General features: G+C 43.8%; 1 protein-coding gene across 1 annotated transcript in view; it reads right to left on the reverse strand.

Moving 5' to 3' along the window:
* hs2st1b (heparan sulfate 2-O-sulfotransferase 1b) overlaps positions 1-10542 on the reverse strand; it is a 60402-nt gene extending 49860 nt beyond the window's left edge. Inside the window, exon 1 of the mRNA XM_064933246.1 lies at positions 10139-10542. Coding sequence (XP_064789318.1) covers positions 10139-10262 — 124 coding nt within the window. The 5' untranslated portion in view covers positions 10263-10542. The remainder of the gene's footprint in view (positions 1-10138) is intronic.
* Positions 10543-25246: the final 14704 nt, after the last annotated feature.

Consider the following 25246-nt stretch of genomic DNA (forward strand, 5'->3'; position numbering starts at 1 on the left):
CGTGGCGCCCCTAGTCGAGAGTCCTGATCGTGAATTGGACTGTCTGGAATGTGATAGGTCATTAATTCTGTACGGTAGCCTGGCTGCAAGGACATGATCAATTATGGATACATTTGACAAATTACTAAACAATTTTTGGGCCCAAACTATAAAAGGAATTCACCAGATGAAATTCGAATGCATTCAGAGAAACATACACTCAGAGATCCATGCCTAAGCTTTATCAAGCAGGACTAAACATGTATCTCATTAAAGTCCCCCCCCCATTTTTTTTTAAATAAAAATAAATAAATTAAATTAAATAAAAACAGGTTAGAAGGATATGTCAGATTAAACGCCTGCAGAATCTGCCACGTAGCCTGTTTTACCACTCAATGACTAGCCTATTATACAACATTAAAATCAGACAAGTTGCTGATGACATAATGGAATGTGGACACCCAGCTGGAATTGAGATGGAAGGTAGGGGTGTGAACGTTTAAACTAAAATTGGGAACCTTATCAAGTTAAAAAAAAAATCCCACTTTTTGCCTCCACAAAATTTAAATCACTGTGCAGTTATCACAAAACAAAACTTTGTGTTATAGCCCAACAGGATAATAGGCTATAAAGGCCTGGGTTGTGTAATTTAAAATAGTAGACTCAGCGATAGGAAGTGCATGGAGAAAATACACAGCATAGTGAGTCAAATGGTAGTACAGGTGCAATGTGCAACCATCTGAACGGGATGTACCATGAGACCCATATTGTTGCTAGCAGTGTAACAGTAGAACTTTAGACCGTCCCCTCGCCCATACCCGGGAGCGAACCAGGGACACTCTGCACACATCAACAACAATCACCCACGAAGCATCGTTACCAATCACTCCACAAAAGCCACGGCCCTTTGCAGAACAAGGGGAACAACTACTTCAAGGTCTCAGAGCGAGGGACGTTACCGATTGAAACGCTATTTAGCGCGCACCACCGCTAACTAAGCTAGCCGTTTCACATCCGTTACAGCAGCAGCATTGTGAATTCATGTGGAATGCAATCATTTTACAAGAAAACCAGATTTAAAAATACAAAATAAAATAGTTTAAACATTAAGAAAAAAATTATGTGTCACATTCCTAGTTGAGGGACAGTGAGTGTGTACATGGTAGTGTGACAGGGACATAGAGTTAGACAGGAAGAAGTCAGCTGAGACAGGGAGAGAAGGCATTCTGGGCCATGCAGAGTGTTAGAGACAGGAATCAGCATGCCTTCAGCTGAGACAGGGAGAAGAGGCATTCTGGGCCATGCAGAGTGTTAGAGACAGGAATCAGCATGCCTTCAGCTGAGACAGGGAGAGGAGGCATTCTGGGCCATGCAGAGTGTTAGAGACAGGAATCAGCATGCCTTCAGCTGAGACAGGGAGAGGAGGCATTCTGGGCCATGCAGAGTGTTAGAGACAGGAATCAGCATGCCTTCTGCTGAGACAGGGAGAGGAGGCATTCTGGGCCATGCAGAGTGTTAGAGACAGGAATCAGCATGCCTTCAGCTGAGACAGGGAGAGGAGGCATTCTGGGCCATGCAGTGTTAGAGACAGGAATCAGCATGCCTTCAGCTGAGACAGGGAGAAGAGGCATTCTGGGCCATGCAGAGTGTTAGAGACAGGAATCAGCATGCCTTCTGCTGAGACAGGGAGAGGAGGCATTCTGGGCCATGCAGAGTGTTAGAGACAGGAATCAGCATGCCTTCAGCTGAGACAGGGAGAGGAGGCATTCTGGGCCATGCAGAGTGTTAGAGACAGGAATCAGCATGCCTTCTGCTGAGACAGGGAGAGGAGGCATTCTGGGCCATGCAGAGTGTTAGAGACAGGAATCAGCATGCCTTCAGCTGAGACAGGGAGAGGAGGCATTCTGGGCCATGCAGAGTGTTAGAGACAGGAATCAGCATGCCTTCAGCTGAGACAGGGAGAGGAGGCATTCTGGGCCATGCAGAGTGTTAGAGACAGGAATCAGCATGCCTTCAGCTGAGACAGGGAGAAGAGGCATTCTGGGCCATGCAGAGTGTTAGAGACAGGAATCAGCATGCCTTCTGCTGAGACAGGGAGAGGAGGCATTCTGGGCCATGCAGAGTGTTAGAGACAGGAATCAGCATGCCTTCAGCTGAGACAGGGAGAGGAGGCATTCTGGGCCATGCAGAGTGTTAGAGACAGGAATCAGCATGCCTTCTGCTGAGACAGGGAGAGGAGGCATTCTGGGCCATGCAGAGTGTTAGAGACAGGAATCAGCATGCCTTCAGCTGAGACAGGGAGAGGAGGCATTCTGGGCCATGCAGAGTGTTAGAGACAGGAATCAGCATGCCTTCTGCTGAGACAGGGAGAGGAGGCATTCTGGGCCATGCAGAGTGTTAGAGACAGGAATCAGCATGCCTTCAGCTGAGACAGGGAGAGGAGGCATTCTGGGCCATGCAGAGTGTTAGAGACAGGAATCAGCATGCCTTCAGCTGAGACAGGGAGAGGAGGCATTCTGGGCCATGCAGAGTGTTAGAGACAGGAATCAGCATGCCTTCAGCTGAGACAGGGAGAGGAGGCATTCACTCTTCTTTTCTTTTCCATTGGGGACTCATTATTCAGGGTACCATGTCTTCCATAGTGCTCATGCACTCACTTCCACTCTAGTTTAGATGAATTACTCATATCTGCCTAGAACGGGGAAGTGTTAGGCTTTGTTACTTGACAAAAACACCCAAAATCGACAATCAGACCGGAGTCATTAGTTTCTAAAAAGAGAATGACCATCCTCCACTTGCCATCTGTCTCGGTTGGTCTCTGCCTGTCCGTCCGTCCAGTCTAAACCACACAAGGCTGAGAGGAAGAAGACAAAACCGGTAGAAATCAAAACCTCTCATCGTGGTGTGCCAGTTTGGTAGTTTGCCCACAGCAGCAGATTAAGTCCTGTCGAAGTAGAATGTGTGGTCTGGCCTGGCATCGCTCTCCTCACCACTACATTTGCAGTTTGACTGGCAGCTCGTTTATCAAAGCACTGCTGATTAACACAAAAGCCAGCCTCCTGATAAAAGATTAATATTGACAGTCAGAAAGACGATAGTCCTGCTGCAGTCGTATCACACACACACACACACACACACACACACACACACACAACCTCCATTCATCACTCAGCTAACCAGTATCATAATGGATGTGCTGCCAATCACCAACTCGAACCAAACTTACTCCAGTGGACTCAGACAATTGCTTACAGAGTGAGCAAAAACATGAATAATTAAAAATCAGTTACACAGAAACAAAACCTTATTTTGGGGCTGGCAAGTTGTGGGACAACAGATACGTTTTGTTCAATTATTATTTGATGAATTTGTATTTTATTTCCGTGTCTAATCACCAGTTGACAACCCATCCCTTACAGGATTAATTGACACAAACATTACAATGATTCGCAGAGATAACTTTGTCGTGCAGCAATAATAGCCTAACCCTAGAACAGTTAAAACAATTTAAAAAACAGAAAAAATTAGATGTTTTAAATATATGGAACCAAAACATTAAAAAGTTACCTCTGTCTCTGCACCACTTAAAACAAGAAATCAGAGAGCATTTTGCTGGGATTCCAACCGTCCATGAAAATACAAAATGGCTCCAGCAGGTTGGACTGAAAAGTTGCAGTCTTCGTGATAAGGTTGCTGAGCAGAGATCCAGATTGAACAGACATGAAAACCAGGCCCAGAAAAGAACAGGGCCTTACTGAACCGTGAGAGAGGCGTCTGTCAAATCTCTCCCCCCCCCCCCTTCTCACTCCTTTCTTCCCCTCCGTGAAGCCCACTTTGCCAAGGAGACTTGCCAGGGTACCAAGAAAACCCACTCCACAACAAGAACCCTTGCTAATATTGCAGTGGAAAGAAGTGGGGAAATGCATTGAGGACACGAAGGAAACATCCCCATTAGGTTCAGTTTTACAATGATATTTAGAATTTCTTCTAAAAAAGTAACATTGCCAAGTATAAAACCCATTGCAGCTCACATACCAGACTTAAGACATATTCAAATATAAGCACATGCCTTGTTCTTGTGAATTCAACCATGTATCCTAGGTAAATAGCCACTGTGTCATCTGTGTGCATTCGTGGATAAGGCGGCAGGGTGGCCTAGTGGTTAGAGCATTGGACTAGTAACCGAAAGGTTGCAAGTTCAACTCCCCGAGCTGACAAGGTACAAAATCTGTCGTTCTGCCCCTGAACAGGTCGTCATTGAAAATAAGAGGTCGTCATTGAAAATAAGAATTTGTTCTTAACTAGTAACTAGCCTAGTAAAATAAAGGTAAAATAAATAAATAAAAAAATAAAAAAAAGCTGTTAAGACAGCAACAAAAGAGGGGCTAATGATCAATCGTGCACATGGCAAAATGCACTCTACAAACGTCGCTGGGCAGACGAATCCTGTTCAATCAGAAAGGATAGTCACATCTGGTCAAAAGGGTTGACCCATTGGCAGGATGGGTAATGCCACTGTAATTGTCTACTCAAACACAAAATAGACATCCTGCTCTTCTTTCTCCCTCCAAATAGCCTAGGACCCCCATCAGAGCAGAAACTTGAGGTATCGTCCTGGCCCTACTTACTACCATCTATTAATATAGAGCCCTCCTCTCCCACTCAAACTTAATCCTTGGACAGTGCCCTCAACCAGTCCCTGCGGGCAGAACAACCCCCCCCTTCTGAAGTACTGCCACCGTCTAGTAGCACACTCCGAACGTCAATCTGTTGCACGATCAGCAGGGACGTGGACAACAGGATAAAGGTCTGGCTAAGCTGCTTCTTCTTCTTGTCTACCTAGTAACAACTATTACAATCCTCTTTGTTTCCAGGGTTGTGTCAGCAGCTTCCTGGTGTGGTGGGCCTTAACAATAGCCTTAATGGCAATGTATTAGTGGTACTGCATGTATTATATGCAGTACCACAAGGAAGCTGCTCATGGTAGGTGCAATGCGTTTCACACAATGAGCTGGCGTGACCTACCCGTCACTGTGCAGTAAATCATAACGGGAAATGCATATAAAAAAGATAGATCTCTTTTTATTTTTATTAAAACATCCATTTGTATTGATAGCCTGCATAGTAGAACTATATGTAAAAGTTTCTGTACAGTTTACTCCTATTCAGAGTTTGAAATACCTAGGGGGTCCCTGGTCAAAAGTAGTGCACTATATTAGGGAATAGGGTGTGATTTGGGACGCAGTCATTGATGCGTCAGAGACTGGGCTATAGTGACAGACGGGCAGCACGATGGGGATTATTCCCCATTGCTGCTCATTCGTCACCTTTCACCTCTCCAGATACAGCAGCCGTCCACATTTAATCCCATTTAATTACAGTATTATTGGATTTCAGACCCCCCCTCCCCTCCCCTCCCCAATCTCATCCATAATGAAAATTCAGGACATGTCCGAAAGCTGTGTACTTATTCCTCAGGTCACTAGTTCTATTATTGTATCTTTTAAACCCTTGTTTTTGTGGTCTTGTTGCATTGTTGGAAAAGTTAAACACTTCACTGTTATGTCTACACCTGTTGTTTAGGCAGCTTGTGACAAATACAAATTAGATCGGAATAAAAACATGCTTTCTGTTCATTATTCATTGGTTCATTAGTCATGATATACTCAATTGATTGTTATATTTATACACACACACACACTCCCCCCCCCTCCCTTATTTAAAACAAATATGTAACTTACACCAAAAGGGGAGCATGACGGCTAGTCTCGACGAGCAGCTTTGTCTGTACCCCGCTTCAGAGGAACCAGAAAAATTATCCTCTGGGATGGTTATGGCTTAGCCTTCGCAGACAACTGACAGACATTATCAAAACAAATTGTTTATTGGTCGCGTACACAGTTTAGCAACGATATAGAGGGTGCAGTGAGATGTTGTGTTACTACATCCCAAAGAGAAAGAAATTAATTTTAAAAATGTCAAACTGAAATTGTATTTTACCTTTATTTAACTAGGCAAGTCAGTTAAGAACAAATTCTTATTTTCAATGATGGCCTAGGAACAGTAGGTTAACTGCCTGTTCAGGAGCAGAACGACAGATTTGTACCTTGTCAGCTCGGGGATTTGAGCTTGCAACCTTCTGGTTACTAGTCCAACGCTCCAACCACTAGGCTACCCTGCCGCTTCAAATGTCTCAGTCAATAAATATTCAACCCCTTTTGTTATGGTAAGCCTAAACAAGTTCAGGAGTAAAAACGTGCTTAACAAGTCCCATACTAAGTTGCATGGACTCACTTTGGCTCCAATAATAGAGTTTAACATGACTGTTGAATGACTACCTCACAATTATCTGTATGTGTGGGGTATAGAGGTAAGGTCCCTCAGGCGATCAGTGAATTTCAAACAAAGAACAGGGAGGTTTTTCAACACCTCGCCAAGAAGTGCACCGATTAGTAGATGGGTAAAAAATAATGTAAAGCAGACATTAAATATCCCTTTGAGCCTGGTGAAGTTGTGAATTATACTTTGGATGGTGTATCAATACACCCAGCCACTACAAAGATACAGGCCTCCTTCCTAACTCAGTTGCCGGACAGGAAGGAAACTGCTCAGAGATTTTACCATGAGGACAATGGTGACTTTAAAACAGTTAAGAGTTTAATGGATTGGTCAACATTGTAGTTACTCCACAATGCTAACTTAATTGACAGAGTGAAAAGGAGGAAGCCTGTACTGAATTTAAAAATATATATATTCCAAAACATGCATCCTGTTTGCAACAAGGCACGAAAGTAACACTGCTGGAAATGTGCCAAAGAAATACACTTTATGTCCTAAATACAAAGCCTCATGTTTGGGGCAAATCCAATACAACACATTACCGAGTACCACTATCCATATCTTCAAGCATAGTGGTGGCTGCATCATGTTATGGGTATGCTTGTAATCATTAAGGACTGGGGAGTTTTTCAGGATAAAAAAAAAGAATGGAAGGAGGGAGCGAAGAACAGGCAAAATCCTAGAAGAAAACCTGGTTCAGTCTGCTTTCCACTAGACACTGGGAGATAAATTCCCCTTTCAGCAGGACAATAACCTAACACACAAGGCCAAATCTACACTGGAGTTGCTAACCAAGAAGACACTGAATGTTCCTGAGTGGGCGAGTAACAGTTTTGGCTTAAATCGATTTTAAAATATATGGCAAGACCTGAAAATAGTTTCTCTAGCTTTTGATCAACAACCAATTTGAAAGGAATAATGGGCAAATGTTGAACGATCCTGGTGTGGGAAGCACTTAAGAGATTTACCCAGAAAGACTCACAGCTGTAGTCAATGTCAGAAGTGCTTCTACAAAATGTCTATAAACATGTTTTCACTTTGTCATTATGGGGTATTTTGTGTAGCTGGGAAAAAGATAAAAATGTATTTAATCCATTTTGAATTCAGGCTGTAACACAACAAGATGTGGAATAAATCGAGGGTATGAATACGTTCTGAAGGCACTGTATCAACACGGGATTAATTTACAAATATATACTAAGAATGGTATGTACAGTAGTAGAGATGGTTTGGAGCTATGTCAAGAATATCGTATTTAAATACACAGTACAAAACCCCATGGCAAGATGGATGGAATTGCAGGAAATGATCTTCCGGACCAGAGTCCAGAATATAATATATGTGAATGGTGTGTATATACCGAATGTGAATAGAAAATGTGTGTATATCAAGCAGTAGTTAGTTATACAGGATGAGCCATGTGTAGAATACAGTATATAGATATATAAAGTGTGTAGAACAGTGTGTGAACATTAAAAGTGATCAGTGTTCAATGATTCTATGTACATAGAGCAGCAGTAGGCTAGAGTACCGGGTGGTGGCAGGGTAGAGTACCGGGTGGTAGCAGGCTAGAGTACCGGGTGGTGGCAGGCTAGAGTACCGGGTGGTAGCCGGCTAGAGTCCCGGGTGGTAGCCGGCTAGAGTCTAAGGTTCTGGGCTCCAGAATGGCACAACGGTCTAAGGGACTGTATCTCAGTGCTAGAGGCTTCACTACAGAACCTGGTTCGATTCCAGGCTGTATCACGACCGGGCGGCCAGTGATTGGGAGTCCCATAGGGGCAGCACAGCGTCGTCAGTTTGGCCGTCATTGTAAATAAGAATTTGTTCTTATGAACCAACGTGCCTAAGTAAATAAAGCTCAATAAAATAAGGTTCAGGGCGGAGGCCTGGCTAGTCTGATGGCCTGGAGATAGATGTCTTCTAGATGGTAGAGGGGTGAACAGGCCGTGGCTCGGGTGGCTGAGGTCCTTGAAGATCTTCTAGATGGTAGAGGGGTGAACAGGCCGTGGCTCGGGTGGCTGAGGTCCTTGAAGATCTTCTAGATGGTAGAGGGGTGAACAGGCCGTGGCTCGGGTGGCTGAGGTCCTTGAAGATCTTCTAGATGGTAGAGGGGTGAACAGGACCATGGCTTGGGTGGCTGAGGTCCTTGAAGATTTTCTTGGCCTTCCTATGACACGGTTTCAGGCAGGGCAATTGCCTTACCATGCAGTAATACAGCCCGACAGGATGCTCTCAACAGTGCATCTGTGTAAGTTTGTGAGGGAGGGTATTGGGGGGCCAAGACTAATTTCTTCAACAAGGCTCTGTTGAGCATTCATCACCATTCTGTCGGTGTGAAGGGGACCGTTACAGGTCCTCGGTGATGTCCAACCCTTTGACCCTCTCCACAGCGGCCCTGTCTGTGCGGATAGGGGCGTGTTCTCTTTGCTGTCTGGCTACAGCAATATCATACCCAGGTGAAACGATAACATGACATTCTATTTGTTGGAGAGGGGAAATCTTTTGGATCAGACCTAGGTGGGGACAACTGCATGATGCAGAATTGCCTCTAAGGGAATGGGAAACATGACCAACACAGCTATAGCTGTGACAGCTAGCTTCTTCAAATCAAAACTCTTCACGCATAGATATGAGAGCCCTTCCTGCTCTATCTTTAGCTTGATTTGAACAAGACAACTCAGATTTCCAGCCAACTGAGTTACAATGCAGCTGTGCAACGAGAAGATTGAAACACTGCACATTTTTACCCAGGAAACGGCAACTTTCATCTTCATGCTAGCTAGCAGTAGCCACCTCATGCTAGCTAGCAGTAGCCACCTCATGCTAGCTAGCAGTAGCCACCTCATGCTAGCTAGCAGTAGCCACCTCATGCTAGCTAGCAGTAGCCACCTCATGCTAGCTAGCAGTAGCCACCTCATGCTAGCTAGCAGTAGCCACCTCATGCTAGCTAGCATGAGGACAAAAAGGGGATTTTTCAAGGAAAACTAGCAGTATTTCAATCTTGTCTATGTATCAGTGTGGATAAAGTTACAATTTGGAGTACAGTGGCATATCACATCTCTGCATTGAGGTATGTTTTCCGACTCCATCGTGTCTGAAGGCCGAGATCCTTTTCCAAATAAATTTGTATAGCCACGTTTGCATCACCCTCATGCTAGCAACAGCTTGGTAGTGCTATGCATCAACAGTAAATCCCGTATGGCCTGGAAACTATAGTTACTGGAAACTAGTGAAATTCGAAATGTCAATAGCAACGCAATTTTCCTAAAGTTAATCTCTCCCCAATTTTGATCCTGCCATGTCCCTCACCCATATTAGCATCACCCAATGTCCACCCCCTTCTGTCATTTAAATGGGATGGTCTTCCATTGGTTCATCACTCCCAATTTGCGATGTTGATCTCTTGTGTTAATGAAACCATGATTACGTTCTGACCCCAGTGCAGCTCAGTGTAAAAAAAAGCATTACGGTAGGTTCGGGTATCTTCTGGTAAATACTAAAACGTATTAAGTTAACTAGTTTGTTGTTGGAAAACATCAGCTAAATGTGGAAACAGGGGATACATTGTAGCCAGTCAACTAGCTACGGAGTTGCCTTTAGGTAACCAGCTGCAAGCTAGCTCGATTAGAATGCAAAACTGCACTCTTGGCTGGAAAGCTATTTTAAGCTAGTTAAACGTTACCCAAAAACCCCAAGATAGCTTTCCAATCCAAAATCGATGATTGTAATTCTCCAAACACAATGTTTACAAACACTTAGCACGTAACTAGTGTTGATATTTTATAAAATATCGTGTGCACAACAACGTTCAAATGCTTACCCAGTTTTGCCCGCGACTCCTCCAATTTCTGGATTTGGTTTTCAATGAAGAGCATCGACACTCCAAAAACCAAAATAGACAAAAGCTGTAACTTGGGAGGCATCATAATCCTTAAAAGCCCCATCAAACTATCAGATGTAAACAATTCATACCGCGAATTCAATATTCATAAGAGACAGGGTGAAGTCAAGTCTTGTGTTCATCAATGCACGCAAACGATGGGAATGTCCGAGACTTGCGTTCATTTATCAAGGGATTAAAAAACTAACTAATGCTACCCACTAATGTAATATCTGACACTTATCAAATCAGTTCAACGTTGGGTCTTGTTCTCTTCGCGGTCCAAATTCTCTCCGCTCCGTCCGTAGTTTCATCCGTGCTCCGGTGAAAAGCAGCCTGCTATACACACAGCGCGCTTTCAAGCAGGGTTGCCAGGATAGGACCATTTCAAGGGAATGATCACTCAAAACCCGCACCGCCAAAACAGCAGGAGATTAGTTGCCATATCTATACAATAGACCATTTTCTATAACGTTACCAAGCCAATTAAGAAGGAACATTATAGTAACAGGCTGACGACACCTCTTGCATTGCAAAATAAATTTAGAAATCTATGTTATTCAATTATTGCACCACACTGCTCGTGTGCGCCAACAAGTGTCTGCATAGAAGTCATTCCTATATCTGACGCGGATCGCACTGCAAGTCCTGCCGCTCCCATCTCCTCATTGGTTTATAGAAGCAGGTACCCATGTGCCATCTCCTCATTTGGGTGACTGAAAGATGATCGAGGTCAGTTTCGGTAATGCGCCTAAGTTATGAAAGTTGCCAATCATAATATAAAGTAAAGAGACGAAAAATCCTGGAAGGAAGAGAGATGACTAGAAACGATTCGGTTGACCATTTTATGTGTGGATTAATTGGCGGAGTAGAGGACCTTGTGCATTTCAGGTAAAATAACAACTCAATATTTATATCCCAGGACAAATTACCTAGCAACAGCAAGCTAGCTAAATAGGACAAATTAGCTAACAAGTGCATGCTAACTGGCTAAATTGCCATAAATGTTTAATGCGTTTCGACCTGTCCCCAAATTAATATAATTAATTCAGAACTTGTGTTGATATTTTAATCTGCGTGTCGTGATCGCATTTTGTGTGGGGGGACAAAATACATTTATGCACGATGGCACAAGCGCGCAGCCAGTTTGGGTTCCGTGTAACTTGTAACGGTGTTAGAAGCAAAATTTGAATTTCCTCAATATAAGAATTATTGCAAGCTTTGAGATTACTTAGTAAAGAAATTTAAATATATGGCAAGAGAAAAGATAATTCACCCTTGTTAAACTCGCCAGATCATTTTCCATCAATGGATGTCAATTGAATTTGTTTGACTGCTATGATTAAACGATAAGGCACAAGGGGTTATGGTATAGGGCCAAAATACAGTGACATTTTGCACATTCTGTTACGTTATAGCCTTATTTTAAAATGGATTTAAAAAATAAATTTAAAAAATCCTCAGCAATCTACACACAATAACCCATAATGCCAAAGCAAAAACAGGTTTTTAGAAATGTTTGCAAATGTATTACAAATTTTTTTAAACAGTGCATGTCGGAGCAAAAACCATGAGGTCGAAGGAATTGTCCGTAGAGCTCCCAGACAGGATTGTGTCGAGGCACAGATCTGGGGAAGGGTACCAAAAAATATCTGCAGCATTGTGATCCCCAAGAACACAGTGGCCTCCATCATTCTTAAATGGAAGAAGTTTGGAACCACCAAGACTCTTCCTAGAGCTGGCCGCCCTACCAAACTGAGCAGTCCTTGGTCAGGGAGGTGACCAAGAAACCCATAGTCACTCTGACAGAGCTCTAGAGTTCCTCTGTGGAGATGGGAGAACATTCCAGAAGGACAACCATCTCTGCAGCATTCCACCAAGCAGGCCTTTATGGTAGAATGGCCAGACAGAAGCCACTCCTCAGTAAAATGTACATGACAGCCCGCTTGGAGTTTGCCAGAAGGCACCTAAAGGATTCTCAGACCATGATAAACAAGCTTCTCTGGTCTGATGAAACCAAGATTAAACTATTTTGCCTGAATGCCAAGTGTCACATCTGCAGGAAACCTGGCACGATCTCAACGGCGAAGCATGGTGGTGGCGGCATCATGTTGTAAGGATGCTTTTCAGCGGCAGGAACTGGGAAACGAATCAGGATCGAGGGAAAGATGAATGGAGCAAAGTACAAAGAGATCCTTGATGAAAACCTGCTGCAGCTCGCTCAGGACCTCAGACTGGGGCGAAGGTTCACCTTCCAACAGGACAACGACCCTAATTACACAGTCAAGACAATGCAGGAGTGGCTTCAGGACAAGTCTCCGAATGTCCTTGAGTGGCCCAGCCAGAGCCCTGACTTGAACCTGATTGAACATCTCTGGAGAGATCTGAAGATAGTTGCTAGAAATCTTAGCAAATATGTATGTGTGTGTGTGTATACATTCGCTAAGATTTCTAAAACCTGTTTTTACTCTGTCATTATGAGGTATTGTGGGTAGATTGATGAAGGAAAAATACAATTTATTCCATTTTAGAATAAGGCTGTAATGTAACAAAATGTGGAAAAAGACAAGGGGTCTGAATACTTTCCGAAGGCATTGTATATACAGTACCACTCAACATCTTAAGCACTACAAAACTTAAATTTGATCAAATAAACCTCAGGTAGCAAGTAGGCCATTATTTGTTGTAGACCAAATTTGACACTTTCTCATTGACAGATTTTCTGCCGTGTTAGGACTGTTAGTTAGGGCTGGGTATAATAAGAACTATGGGAGAGCAGACCGGAATTTAGCATTTTATTCAATGGTAAACGGCCTGAGTGAACTGTCATCATTTATCCACCATCTTTGATATAACAATAGCGCTTGGTTCGTTCTCATGCCAAATTCAAGACAACTCGGAACTCTACCCTTTTCGTATTGCAAAGTTGTTGCAAAAAAGTTTCACACTTGGAAAGTATCAGCAAAGATTTTTTATAACTAAACCAAGATAGACCACAGCCTGTCGTTTCCAATGTGAATAAATTAGTCATAGTGTGCAGAACAAGCAATGAGGTGGGCAGAGCCAAGCACGAGCTAGCAAGATCCTATTGGTACATCCGTTAGCGAGCGCCTACTCTGTGAGGTGCGCATGTGCAATTCCATCTTCTCCCACTGCCGGCCACTGGGCTTCCTTTCACCACCATATTTGGTGAGTGGAAAAGCCAAGCGGATCCTTCACATTTATACATCCGGTGAGATATCTGTCTCATTGTTCTATCTGTGGTATCAGAATCAACCAATAGGAACCTCTATGCAAAAATGTAGCTACTCAAATGTTTTAACACTGAGGTTTCGAGTTTCGAATAGTCTTGAAAGCATTGTTGCCATGTTCACGGTTTTCCCGCCAAATTGGTATACTTTGAAAACGATGTCGCGGGTGAAAATGTATTGGTTGCGGGTTTCTAAGTTGCACCTCCACTGTCATGGCATTTCTCTTAAAAAATATACAGTATATTTCACTGTAATCTGTTGCTTACTGTCAGGCTATCACGACCCAGGATACGACCCAGATACAGACAGGAGGCAGATAGTTAAATTCTCTGATTATGTATTATAACACAGGGGCAGGTCGAGGGCAGGCAGAGGTTCGTAACCGGGTCAGAGTCAGTAAAGTTTCAGGACAGGCAGAAAGCTCAGAACCGGGAAGACTAGAAACAAAAACTTGACAACAGGAAAAGAGACTGAACAGGCAACAGCCAAACAGAAAACGCAGGTATAAATACACAGGGGATAATGGGGGAAAATGAGAGACTCCTGGTGGCGGTTGGAGACAAGCACAAGACAGGTGAAACAGATCAGGGTGTGACGCAGATCAGGGTGTGACGCAGATCAGGGTGTGACGCAGATCAGGGTGTGACGCAGATCAGGGTGTGACGCAGATCAGGGTGTGACGCAGATCAGGGTGTGACGCAAATCAGGGTGTGACACCAATCAGGGTGTGACGCAGGCAGTGAGGCAGGCTGTTGCTGACCGAAGACCTAAGAGGTATGTATCAGATGTTCAACATGCTCTGCTCACACCTACTGTGATGGTCCGGGCCTAAACCACACAAAAACACTAGCCACTATTTGACACATTAACACATTTGAGTTAACAGCAGTGAATGGATGGCGAGCAGCAAATAGTTTGAACTTTCTCATGCTGTTGCTGAGAGGAAATACTCTTGAGATTTTGTAATACTTTAACCTCAGGATACAAAGAACGATTACAACAGCATTCACTTTCACTGCTGTTAACTCAAATTGTTCAATCCAAAACAGTCCATTTGCTCTCCTTCCCCTGGAAAGATCCTGGCATGAGCACCGGCTGGTCAATCCGTCTGTCTGTGGCACCCGGCTGATCCACCACCAGCTGTCGTTCGGTTGGTGGTTATTTGATTGCTGCTCCCAGGTTGTTTCGACTTCTCCCTCCAAATTTTCCCACCACAGTGGCTTTGCAGCGCCATTCTGAGCCATCGAAACATGCTGACTGGATTCGTGCATTTTTTATTTTTTTTCAGGACAGAAAACTTAGAGTGGGTGAGTGCATTTGTGACTTTGGGCATGATTTAAGCAGGCTAGCTTCAAAAGATTTATCCAGATAAAAGTGCGACCTGATTGACCTGATTGACCTGATGCACGAGATCATTTTATTACACACATTGGGTGCAGTGATCTTTGTTTGCACCTGCGCAAAGGAGTACCAAAAACTTTGGAAGAGGCCATTAGCATTGCTATAGAGCTTGATCAGATACAGCCTGGACCAGGGGGAGAGGGGAGGGAGGGTCTAGTTTCCCCGGGAACGACAGAGGACGACCTATTTTGACCAATAGCAGGGTCTGCTGGCACTGTGGTTGCACATTGCACGTGAAAAAAAAATAGGTAGGCTACAGGATTCTAACCAGCTGCCATACTCCTCCCACCACAGCAAAGTGGGACATAAAACCGGTTCATCCAAAAGCTGGGAACTGTAAAAATAAATTGATGGGAAGGTATGTGGAAGTGTTTAAAACACTGGCGATTTTCTTTTTTTTCGACTTGGGCGACACGAGGATTGACACAGGGGACACCAGGCCTATGAAACAAGTGTTCATCTGGAAGCAAAGCACAGTTCATCCAAAAGCTGGACATAGATTTCAGCCAGCTAAATGAGGTGCAGCTGAGAGCTATAAAAATACATTGGTGGGAAGGTATGTGGAAGTGTTTAAAAACCACTGGTGATTTTTTTTATATATATTTTTTACTTTGGGCGACACGAGGATTGACACAGGGGACACCAAATCAAAATCAAATTTTATTTGTCACATACACATGGTTAGCAGATGTTAATGCGAGTGTAGCGAAATGCTTGTGCCTATCAAACAAGTGTTGAGGTGGGTACCTGTTCATCTGGAAGCAACGTTTCACAAGCATTTGCAGGACATGTTAGAAAAGGGGAAAAGTTAACCCATCCGACAGTGTCCATGGACACCACCAATGGTGTGAGTAAGAAAGGAGGACGGCTCAATCAGGTTCTGTGCGATTTACAGAAGGTTAAACGAGAACACTTAAAGATGCTTATCCACTTCCTAGGATCGACGAGACCTTGGACTCGCTAGCTCAGTGGTTTTCCACTTTAGACTTAGCCAGTGGGTATCGGCAAAGTCGAGATGCATCCCGAGGATGGTTGCAAAACTGTTTTTGTGACAAAGAGAGGGCTTTTTGAATTCCAGGTCATTGGGTTCGGGTTGACAAATGCTCCAAGCAGCTTCCAGCGTCTCATGGACCTGGTTTTAGCTGATTTACAGTGGACAACATGTCTGGTGTACTTAGACGACATCGTAGAGTTTGGTCGTACATTCCAGGAGGATGTGAAACGTTTATAGACGAGTTTTTCACCAGATTGGAGCAGGCAGGACTTAGAAGGTGAAGCCTTCTAAGTGCCCGTTTGTTCAGGTCGTAGGTGAGCTACCTGGGAAACGTTATCTCGGCTGAGGGAGTGCCCACTGACCCCTTGGAAACAGAGACAGTCAGTTCATGGCCCCAGTTTTGTAGCGTTGACGGACGCCTTTGTACAGATTGACAAATAAGGGGGACAATGTTTTGAGTGAAATGCAGCGTGTGAAGTGGCTTTTAATTAATTAAAATCCAAGCTTACCCCCCCCCCCCAAACTGGCTTTCCCAGACCCAAATCTATATTTCATAATGGATAGCGACACGTGACACAGGGTAGAGAGAGAGGGGGGAGAGAGAGAGAGAGCGAGAGAGAGAGTAGTAGCATGTGCCAGTTGGCCACTGTCAAATCAGGAGAGGAAGTATTCAAATCAAATCAAATTTTATTTGTCACACGTGTTCAGCAGATGTTATTGTGGGTGTAGCAAAATGCTTGTGCTTCTAGCACCGACAGTACAGTAATATCTAACAATTTCACAACATATACCCAATACACACAAATCTAAGTAAAGGAATGGAAGTAAGAATATATAAATATATGGACGAGCAATGTCAGAGATACAGTAGAATAGTGTAGAATACAGTATATACATATGAGATGGGTAATGCATAGACTAAGATACAGTAGAACAGTATAGAATACAGTATATACATATGAGATGGGTAATGTCAGAGGCATAGACTAAGATACAGTAGGTAGTGTAGAATACAGTATATACATATGAGATGGGTAATGTAAGATAAGTAAACATTATTAATGTGACTAGCGTTCCATATATTAAAGTAGCCAGTGATTTTTAAAACTAGGAGACAGATGACACCATCTGGAGAGGGGTTGTACCAGAGGAACTTGTACATGAGACACTTAACCTTTATCCACAATGATAGAACAGGAGGCTATTTAGGTGTTGAAAAACTCAACGAGTAAAATTAGAGCCAGATATAACTGGCCAGGCTAGCAGAGAGCCATAAAAGCAGTGGTATAAGTGCTGTGTGGCGTACGCTGCATACAATTTACAGCGTCCAGCCCCCCCCCAGCACCCCATGACAAGGTCTGTCACAGGCCGTCGTTTTGAGAGGAGAGCTGTAGACTTAATGAGTCCGTTTACATGTTTTCTCTAAAAAAAAATTGTTCATTTAAAATGTCACCCCTGGTCACTATGGATAGAGCTTCAACACAGATTCCTCTACCAGTTTCTTGGCAACTGTTACTGCTTCCTGATTGGGTATGGCTTGTGCCTCTGACCACCTAGTAGAGTAACCCGACACGACCATTATGTGTTTGTTACCTCGTCCCGTCTCTGTAAACAGACTCATTAAGTCTGGGAGGTGGGGGGGGGGGGGGGGCTGCAATCTTTTACAAATGAACAAAACACAAACCACTCTGTACAACCCACAATCATATGGTTTTAGTGGAAAGAAGGAACAGAACTTTGATCCATAAACTGGCTGTCTTTGTTAATGACTGTCAAATGGTACCTACGGGTAGTATTCTGCTGCATTACAGTATCCACTTCAGCACTTAGAGTACTGCTTTTGGACACCTGAGCGTCACACTTGCTCCTTTTCGGTCTCAAACTTATCTGTCATGGTTTGCAGATAGAGGTCTTGAGTACAGAGCGAGAGATTCAGTGATGAGATTTCCTCCGCTTGCTTAGAAATCAATATTTCCATCTTCATCACCTGAGTTCTCTCATCATTCATTTGGTCAGCGACTTCAATGAGTTCTGCTGATTTATCATCCAACTTAGTCATTGTGTTCATTAACTGATTTTCTTTGGTCTGCAGCGTTTTGAGTAGAACCATGTTACTTTGAGTAACGTTCAACAAAACGTCATGCATGTTATCAAGTTGAGCGCTCCTGTTTGTAGATAACTCTTCAGATTTACCTAGTTTGGCGTGGACATCATCGTATTTAGTTTTGGCTAAATTGATTTGTTCCTGTAGCATATGATTTTGTTCCTGTAGAAGACAATTTCGTTGAAGAGCTAGTGCTTGTTCATCGTCATACGTTTTTTGCAATTACATTTAATTGTTCAGTTTTCATGCGCAGTTCCATAGCTAGCAGAATGTTTCCCCTTTCTGCATTTGTCATTGGTTTCCCGGTTCTCTCGCTCTGTCTCTTTATGTCTCCCATTACCTGCTCGTGCTTCAGCTGTGCACTGTGGTATTGGACAGATGCCAATCTCGGATGGCAAGACATCAAGGCTAGACTGGAGAGAACCTTTACGAGTCCTGCACCCGATGGTTGATTTTGGAAAGCGTTGTTGTCTGCTTTCCCACTAATGGCATAATTACGGTTGGTATCGCTGCTGAGGTCAGAGATCAATCCATTCGCGGGTGGAGGTTCACTAATTAGCGGGCGAGTGTGGACTAACCCCTCTGATAGCTTGCACATTATTAGAACATTTTGAAAGGAAAAAATGTTTAACCTAGTTTGGTTTTTGAATATATTGGGAGCTGCAAAGACGATTTTATTCTATTTATAGACGTTAATGAACCATCAGTACTGGACAGTACTGTGGAAGTTGGATGTGAATGAATTTGCAAAAGCAAATTGAATTAATCAATGATAATGATTAATCATACCTGGATAGGCTATCTGGGAATTAAACTTTAAATTAACCTGGGGAGTTGGTTCATCTAGGTTACTATTGCAAAGTTTAAGGTGTCTCATTTAATTGGAAGAACCTAGAAAGGTATGTCCGACAATTTAAATAAATAAATTGAATGAGACGATAATACCCAAGCAATTGAGATTGCTGGATTATCATAAAGAAAATGTTAGGTACATTTACCACTATGATACACTTTCCCCTCAGGCCAAAGCCATATGGGATTCCCGCTGGAGGCGGGACTGATTGATTGTGCTTTGCAGAAGCAGTTTTTACTGATTGATCAAATTTAATGAATAATCAAACCTGTATAGGCTATCTGGAAGTTAAACTTTAAATTCACCTGGGAAGTTGGTTAATCTTGGTTACTATTGCAAAGTTTAAGGTGTCTCATTTAATTGGATGAACCTAGAAAGGTATGTCCGACAATTTAAATAAATACATTGAATGAGACTCAAGCAATTGAGATTGCTGGATTATTTTAACGTGATCCACGTTTGGATTTCCATCCCTTCTTTTAAGAGATGTATTTGCGATTCTTCACCACCAGTGATGCAGAATGCTGAAATCAAACGGAAGTACAAAGGGCGGGACTTCCGTAGCGCAAGGTGGAGGAATTTCAACGGAACACAGGAAGTGAAAAATGTTCCCCCTCTGTTAGTTTAACATCTCGTAATCCGACGTTGTTCAGAAATAATACGTTCTAAGCACAAAATAGCGTCCCTTTTACCATGGAAAGGGTGGGTTTACTAGTGACATCTCATATTAAATAATTCGGCATACTCTAGCGTTGTGTTGACCGGAGCGACACGGTACATAATACGGGTATGCCTGTAGTCTGTCCACACTGTTGTTGTGCGGTAGGCGGACAAAAATACTTAGGCTCGGACACCAAACGAATATCTTCTAATTTCTAACCTTACTGGCTCTAGAAGTTAATATTGACCGACAGAAATAGTACCGTTTGGCCTAACAGAGTAAATCTGGAATTTATCACTCATTGCTCTGAAGCTAAAAACCACTACTGGAGGCGCTCTGGAGCCCCTTCGAATGGGAACACACACACACAACCAATTTGAATGTATACACAGCAGTCTGTTTGCAAAATTGATATGTAGAATTCTACAGCAAAGTCTAATTCTCTCTTAGATTCCTCGCACGGGGCGTCATAAATGTTGTCTTTACTATCATTAACTGAATACTGATAGTTTTTATCAAAGATTCTCTGTAATTAGTTATTTCGCAAATCTGTCGTTCTGCCGCTGAACAGGCAGTTAACCCACTGTTCCTAGGCCGTTATTGAAAATAAGAATTTGTTCTTAACTGACTTGCCTGGTTAAATAAAGGTAAAATAAAAAATAAATGAGTCTGGAAGGAGAGTTCACAGTCTAGCCAGACACCTAGGTACTTATAGATGTCCACATATTCAAGGTCGGAACCATCCAGGGTGGTGATGCTAGTCGGGAGTGTGGGTGCAGGCAGCGAACGGTTGAAAAGCATGCATTTGGTTTTACTAGCGTTTAAGAGCAGTTGGAGGCCACAGAAGGATTGTTGTATGGCATTGAAGCTCGTTTGGAGGTTAGATAGCACAATGTCCAAGGACGGGCCGGAAGTATACAGAATGGTGTCATCTGCGTAGAGGTGGATCAGAAACTCACCAGCAGCAAGAGTGACATCATTGATGTATACAGAAAAAATAATTGACCTGAGAATTTAACCCTGTGGCCCCCCCATAGAGACTGCCAGAGGACCGGACAGCATGTCCTCCGATTTGACACACTGAACTCTGTCTGCAAAGTAGTTGGTGAACCAGGCAAGGCAGTCATCAGAAAAACCGAGGCTACTGAGTCTGCCGATAAGAATATGGTGATTGACAGAGTCGAAAGCCTTGGCAAGGTCGATGAAGACGGCTGCACAGTACTGTATTTTATCGATGGCGGTTATGATATCGTTTAGTACCTTGAGCGTGGCTGAGGTGCACCCGTGACCGGCTCGGAAACCAGATTGCACAGCGGAGAAGGTACGGTGGGATTCGAGATGGTCAGTGACCTGTTTGTTGACTTGGCTTTCGAAGACCTTAGATAGGCAGGGCAGGATGGATATAGGTCTGTAACAGTTTGGGTCCAGGGTGTCTCCCCCTTTGAAGAGGGGGATGACTGCGGCAGCTTTCCAATCCTTGGGGATCTCAGACGATATGAAAGAGAGGTTGAACAGGCTTGTAGGGGTCCAGGTTTTGCAGCTCTTTCAGAACATCTGCTATTTGGATTTGGGTAAAGGAGAACCTGGAGTGGAGTGGGCAGCTGGGAGGAGGTGCTCTTGTTCTCCATGGACTTCACAGTGTCCCAGAACCTTTTGGAGTTGGAGCTAAAGGATGCAAATTTCTGCCTGAAGAAGCTGGCCTTAGCTTTCCTGACTGACTGAGTGTATTGGTTCCTGACTTCCCTGAACAGTTGCATATCGCAGGGACTATTCGATGCTATTGCAGTCCGCCACAGGATGTTTTTGTGCTGGTCGAGGGCAGTCAGGTCTGGAGTGAACCAAGGGCTATATCTGTTCTTAGTTCTGCATTTTTTGAACGAAGCATGCTTATCTAAAATGGTGAGGAAGTTACTTTTAAAGAAGTAACAGGCATCCTCAACTGACGGGATGAGGTCAATGTCCTTCCAGGATACCCGGGCCAGGCCGATTAGAAAGGCCTGCTCACAGAAGTGTTTTAGGGAGCGTTTGACAGTGATGAGGGGTGGTCGTTTGACTGCGGATCCGTAGCGGATACAGGCAATGAGGCAGTGATCGCTGAGATCCTGGTTGAAGACAGCAGAGGTGTATTTGGAGGGCCAGTTGGTCAGGATGACGTCTATGAGGGTGCCCTTGTTTACAGATTTAGAATTGTACCTGGTGGGTCCCTTGATGATTTGTGTGAGATTGAGGGCATCTAGCTTAGATTGTAGGACTGACGGGGTGTTAAGCATATCCCAGTTTAGGTCACCTAACAGAACAAACTCTGAAGCTAGATGGGGGGGCGATCAATTCACAAATGGTGTCCAGGGCACAGCTGGAAGCTGAGGGGGGTCGGTAGCAGGCGGCAACAGTGAGAGACTTATTTCTGGAGAGAGTAATTTTTAAAATTAGTAGTTCGAACTGTTTGGGTATGGACCTGGAAAGTATGACATTACTTTGCAGGCTATTTCTGGAGTAGACTGCAACTCCTCCCCCTTTGGCAGTTCTATCTTGATGGAAAATGTTATAGTTGGGTATGGAAATGTCAGAATTTTTGGTGGCCTTCCTGAGCCAGGATTTAGACATGGCAAGGACATCAGGGTTTACAGAGTGTGCTAAAGCAGTGTGTAAAACAAACCCTAGGGAGGAGGCTTCTGATGTTGACATGCATGAAACCAAGGCTTTTTCGATCACAGAAGTCAACAAATGAGGGTGCCTGGGGACATGCAGGGCCTGGGTTTACATCCACATCACCCGCGGAACAGAGGAGGAGTAGTATGAGGGTGCGGCTAAAGGCTATCAAAACTGGTCGCCTAGAGCGTTGGGGATGAAGAATAAAAGGAGCAGATTTCTGGGCATGGTAGAATATATTCAGGGCATAATGCGCAGACAGGGGTATGGTGGGGTGCGGGTACAGCGGAGGTAAGCCCAGGCACTGAGTGATGATAAGAGAGGTTGTATCTCTGGACATGCTGGTTGTAATGGGTGAGGTCACCTCGTGTGTGGGAGGTGGGATAAAGGAGGTATCAGGGGTATGAAGAGTGGAACTAGGGGCTCCATTGTAAACTAAAACAATGATAACTAACCTGAACAACAGTATACAAGGCATAGTGACATTTGAGAGAGACATACAGCGAGGCATACAGCAATCACAGGTGTTGATTGGGAGAGCTAGCTAAAACAGTAGGTGAGACAACAACAGCTAATCAGCTAGCACAACAACAACAGGTAAAATGGCGTTGACTAGGTAGAGAGGGTCGGATTAACTACACACAGAGCCTGAGTGCGGCTGGGGCCGACAGATAAAACATAAACAAGCAGAATGGAGTACCGTGATTAATGGACAGTCCAGCATGCATCAGCTATGTAGCCAAGTGATCAGTGTCCAGGGGCAGCGGTGGATGGGACAGGGAAGCTAGACTGGCGAGTATTATCCAGGTTAAAAAAACTGGCTGGCTGTGCACAAGGTAAAAGCCGCTAGCATATTGGCTAACAATGACTAAATAGCTTGTAGCTAGTTAGCTGGTTAGCTTCTGGAGGTTCTTGAATGTGTTCTGAAAATTAAAAATAATAGCGATTCCGTATCACATTGGGTGAGGCAGGTTACCGGTCTAATCAAATTAAAAATCGAAAAGAGATTGAAAGTAAATATGGGTCCAGTGAGTGGTTGGGCTGGCTGGGGACGCGGCGATTCAGACAGTTAGCAGGCCTGTGCTAACAAGCTAACAGTTAGTAGGCCGGGGCTAAACAAGCTAGCAGTTAGCAGACCGGGGCTAAACAAGCTAGCAGTTAGCAGGCCGAATTAGCAAGCAAGCAGATAGCAAGGGCTAGAAAGTTAGCCTTTGGGGGACGTCGCGATGGGGTTAAGTCTGTTTATGCCTCTTCATGCGGTGACATCGATAGACCGGTCGTGGATCCGGATATTGTAGCCCAGGAGTATGCTTCGGTGGTAGCACAGGAGCTCTGGCTGGGCTAGCTTCAAGCTAAGTGGATGGAAACGCTAGCCAGGAGTAATCATCCGAGGTTGCAGTTAGCTAGTTAGCTAGTTGTGAAGATCCAGATTAAAGTGTTCCGTTTGCGGTGGGAATCCGGGGATAAAAATAATAGGTCCGTTATGCTCTGGTTAGAGTCGCGTTGTTCGAACCTGCGAGAGCTTTCCGAGCTAAAGGTTAGCTGATGACCGCTAGCAATGGTTAACCATCTCGTAATTGAGGTAAGCTTGGTCTGCTGATTGAAAACCAGAGTGGGGATATTATTCGGAAGGGCCGAAGAGGGCTGTCCCATGATGTCTGACCCGAACTGGGCTCAGGGGCGGTCCTCTGATTTAGTTCAAATCAAAAGGTAATTGTATTTTTCTTCATTAAACAGTCCAAAATCATATTACACCATTATACAAACAGTATCATACTCACTCATTCATCTTATACAACAATTAAATGTAAACCTCATATCTGAGGCTATTATATAAACAGCGTTATGGTAATGTGGCCACACTTTCTCCCATGAGCTTCCCAAGTTGTGACAAACGGACCAGTTCGTAGCTGGATTCTTCCCGGATCTTTTATACCTTCTCCGGAACATGAAATGTGTTCGTACCTCAAGTTCTGTGAGGTGGAAGGATTTCCTTTGTTCTCCATGAAAATCTACTCTCTCTCTCTCTCTACTGTGTGGCCATGTGGCAGGGTCTTCTCAGGAATTTACAACGTCTCTCTGACCACAGCAGCCTAGTTGAAGGAGGCAAGGGGGAGGCAGGGAGAGGGGGATGGGGCTTGCTAAACCCAAAGAGGCCAACGTCATGACACTAGTCCAACACTCTAACCACTAGGCTACCTGCCGCCCCATATGTGATGTCATACAGGAGGAGTGTTCAATCTTCCACAGGGGTTCACACCATACAGGGTGCTGTTTGTTACCTGAAATGACTTTACCGGTTGATGTGGTTATGGGAACACAACAAAAGGAAGGGAAACATGATGTTTTTCAGTGGCTGCGTTTCAAACTCATAAATGCCACTCCCTCGTCCACCTACCCTCGCATTATGCCCTTGGGGGAATCCCCGCGGTCATATTTGTGGTCGGTCCAAATGATTAGCCAAGCCGTTTTTTAATGGAGTTTGTGAGTGTACAATTATGTTCACTTCGGGGCCTGAAACATAATTCAATTTGCGATGATTGTACGTCTAAGAAAAATCTCAACGTCAATATGGAGTCAACATACAAGTATAAGTTAAAATGAACGTAAATAAGTTAGAAATTGTGCTAATAGTGCACAAACACATCTCGTAAAAGTAATGATATTTTTGTTTGGTTATCTTTTGGAAATTGTAGAAATAAAACATTTTCTCCTTTAGAAGTTCCAGCTAGGCAGGCTAACGTTAGTTAGCTAATTAATTTGCTAGCTATCATACAGTAGGCGTATATTAATAATTATATAGTTAATATAAGTAGACATGCAATCATAATTGACTGTAGTGCCTATAAAGCACCACAAGCTACTGGTGGCTGAAAACACAATCGTTGCTGATACATTTTCAGGCAAAAGGGCGGTCCATTTTTTAAAATGAATTCCCGTCACGTTCTGACCTTAGTTCCTTTGTTTTTGTCTCTGTTTTAGTATGATCAGGGTGTGAGTTGGGGTGGGCAGTCTATGTTTGTTTTTCTATGTTGGTTTTTGAGTTCGGCCTAGTATGGTTCTCAATCAGAAGCAGCTGTCAATTGTTGTCCCTGTTTGAGAATCATACTTAGGTAGCCTGGGTTTCACTTTTGG

Source organism: Oncorhynchus masou, chromosome 24 (assembly GCF_036934945.1).
Source record: "Oncorhynchus masou masou isolate Uvic2021 chromosome 24, UVic_Omas_1.1, whole genome shotgun sequence".
NCBI classification, from domain to species: domain Eukaryota; kingdom Metazoa; phylum Chordata; class Actinopteri; order Salmoniformes; family Salmonidae; genus Oncorhynchus; species Oncorhynchus masou.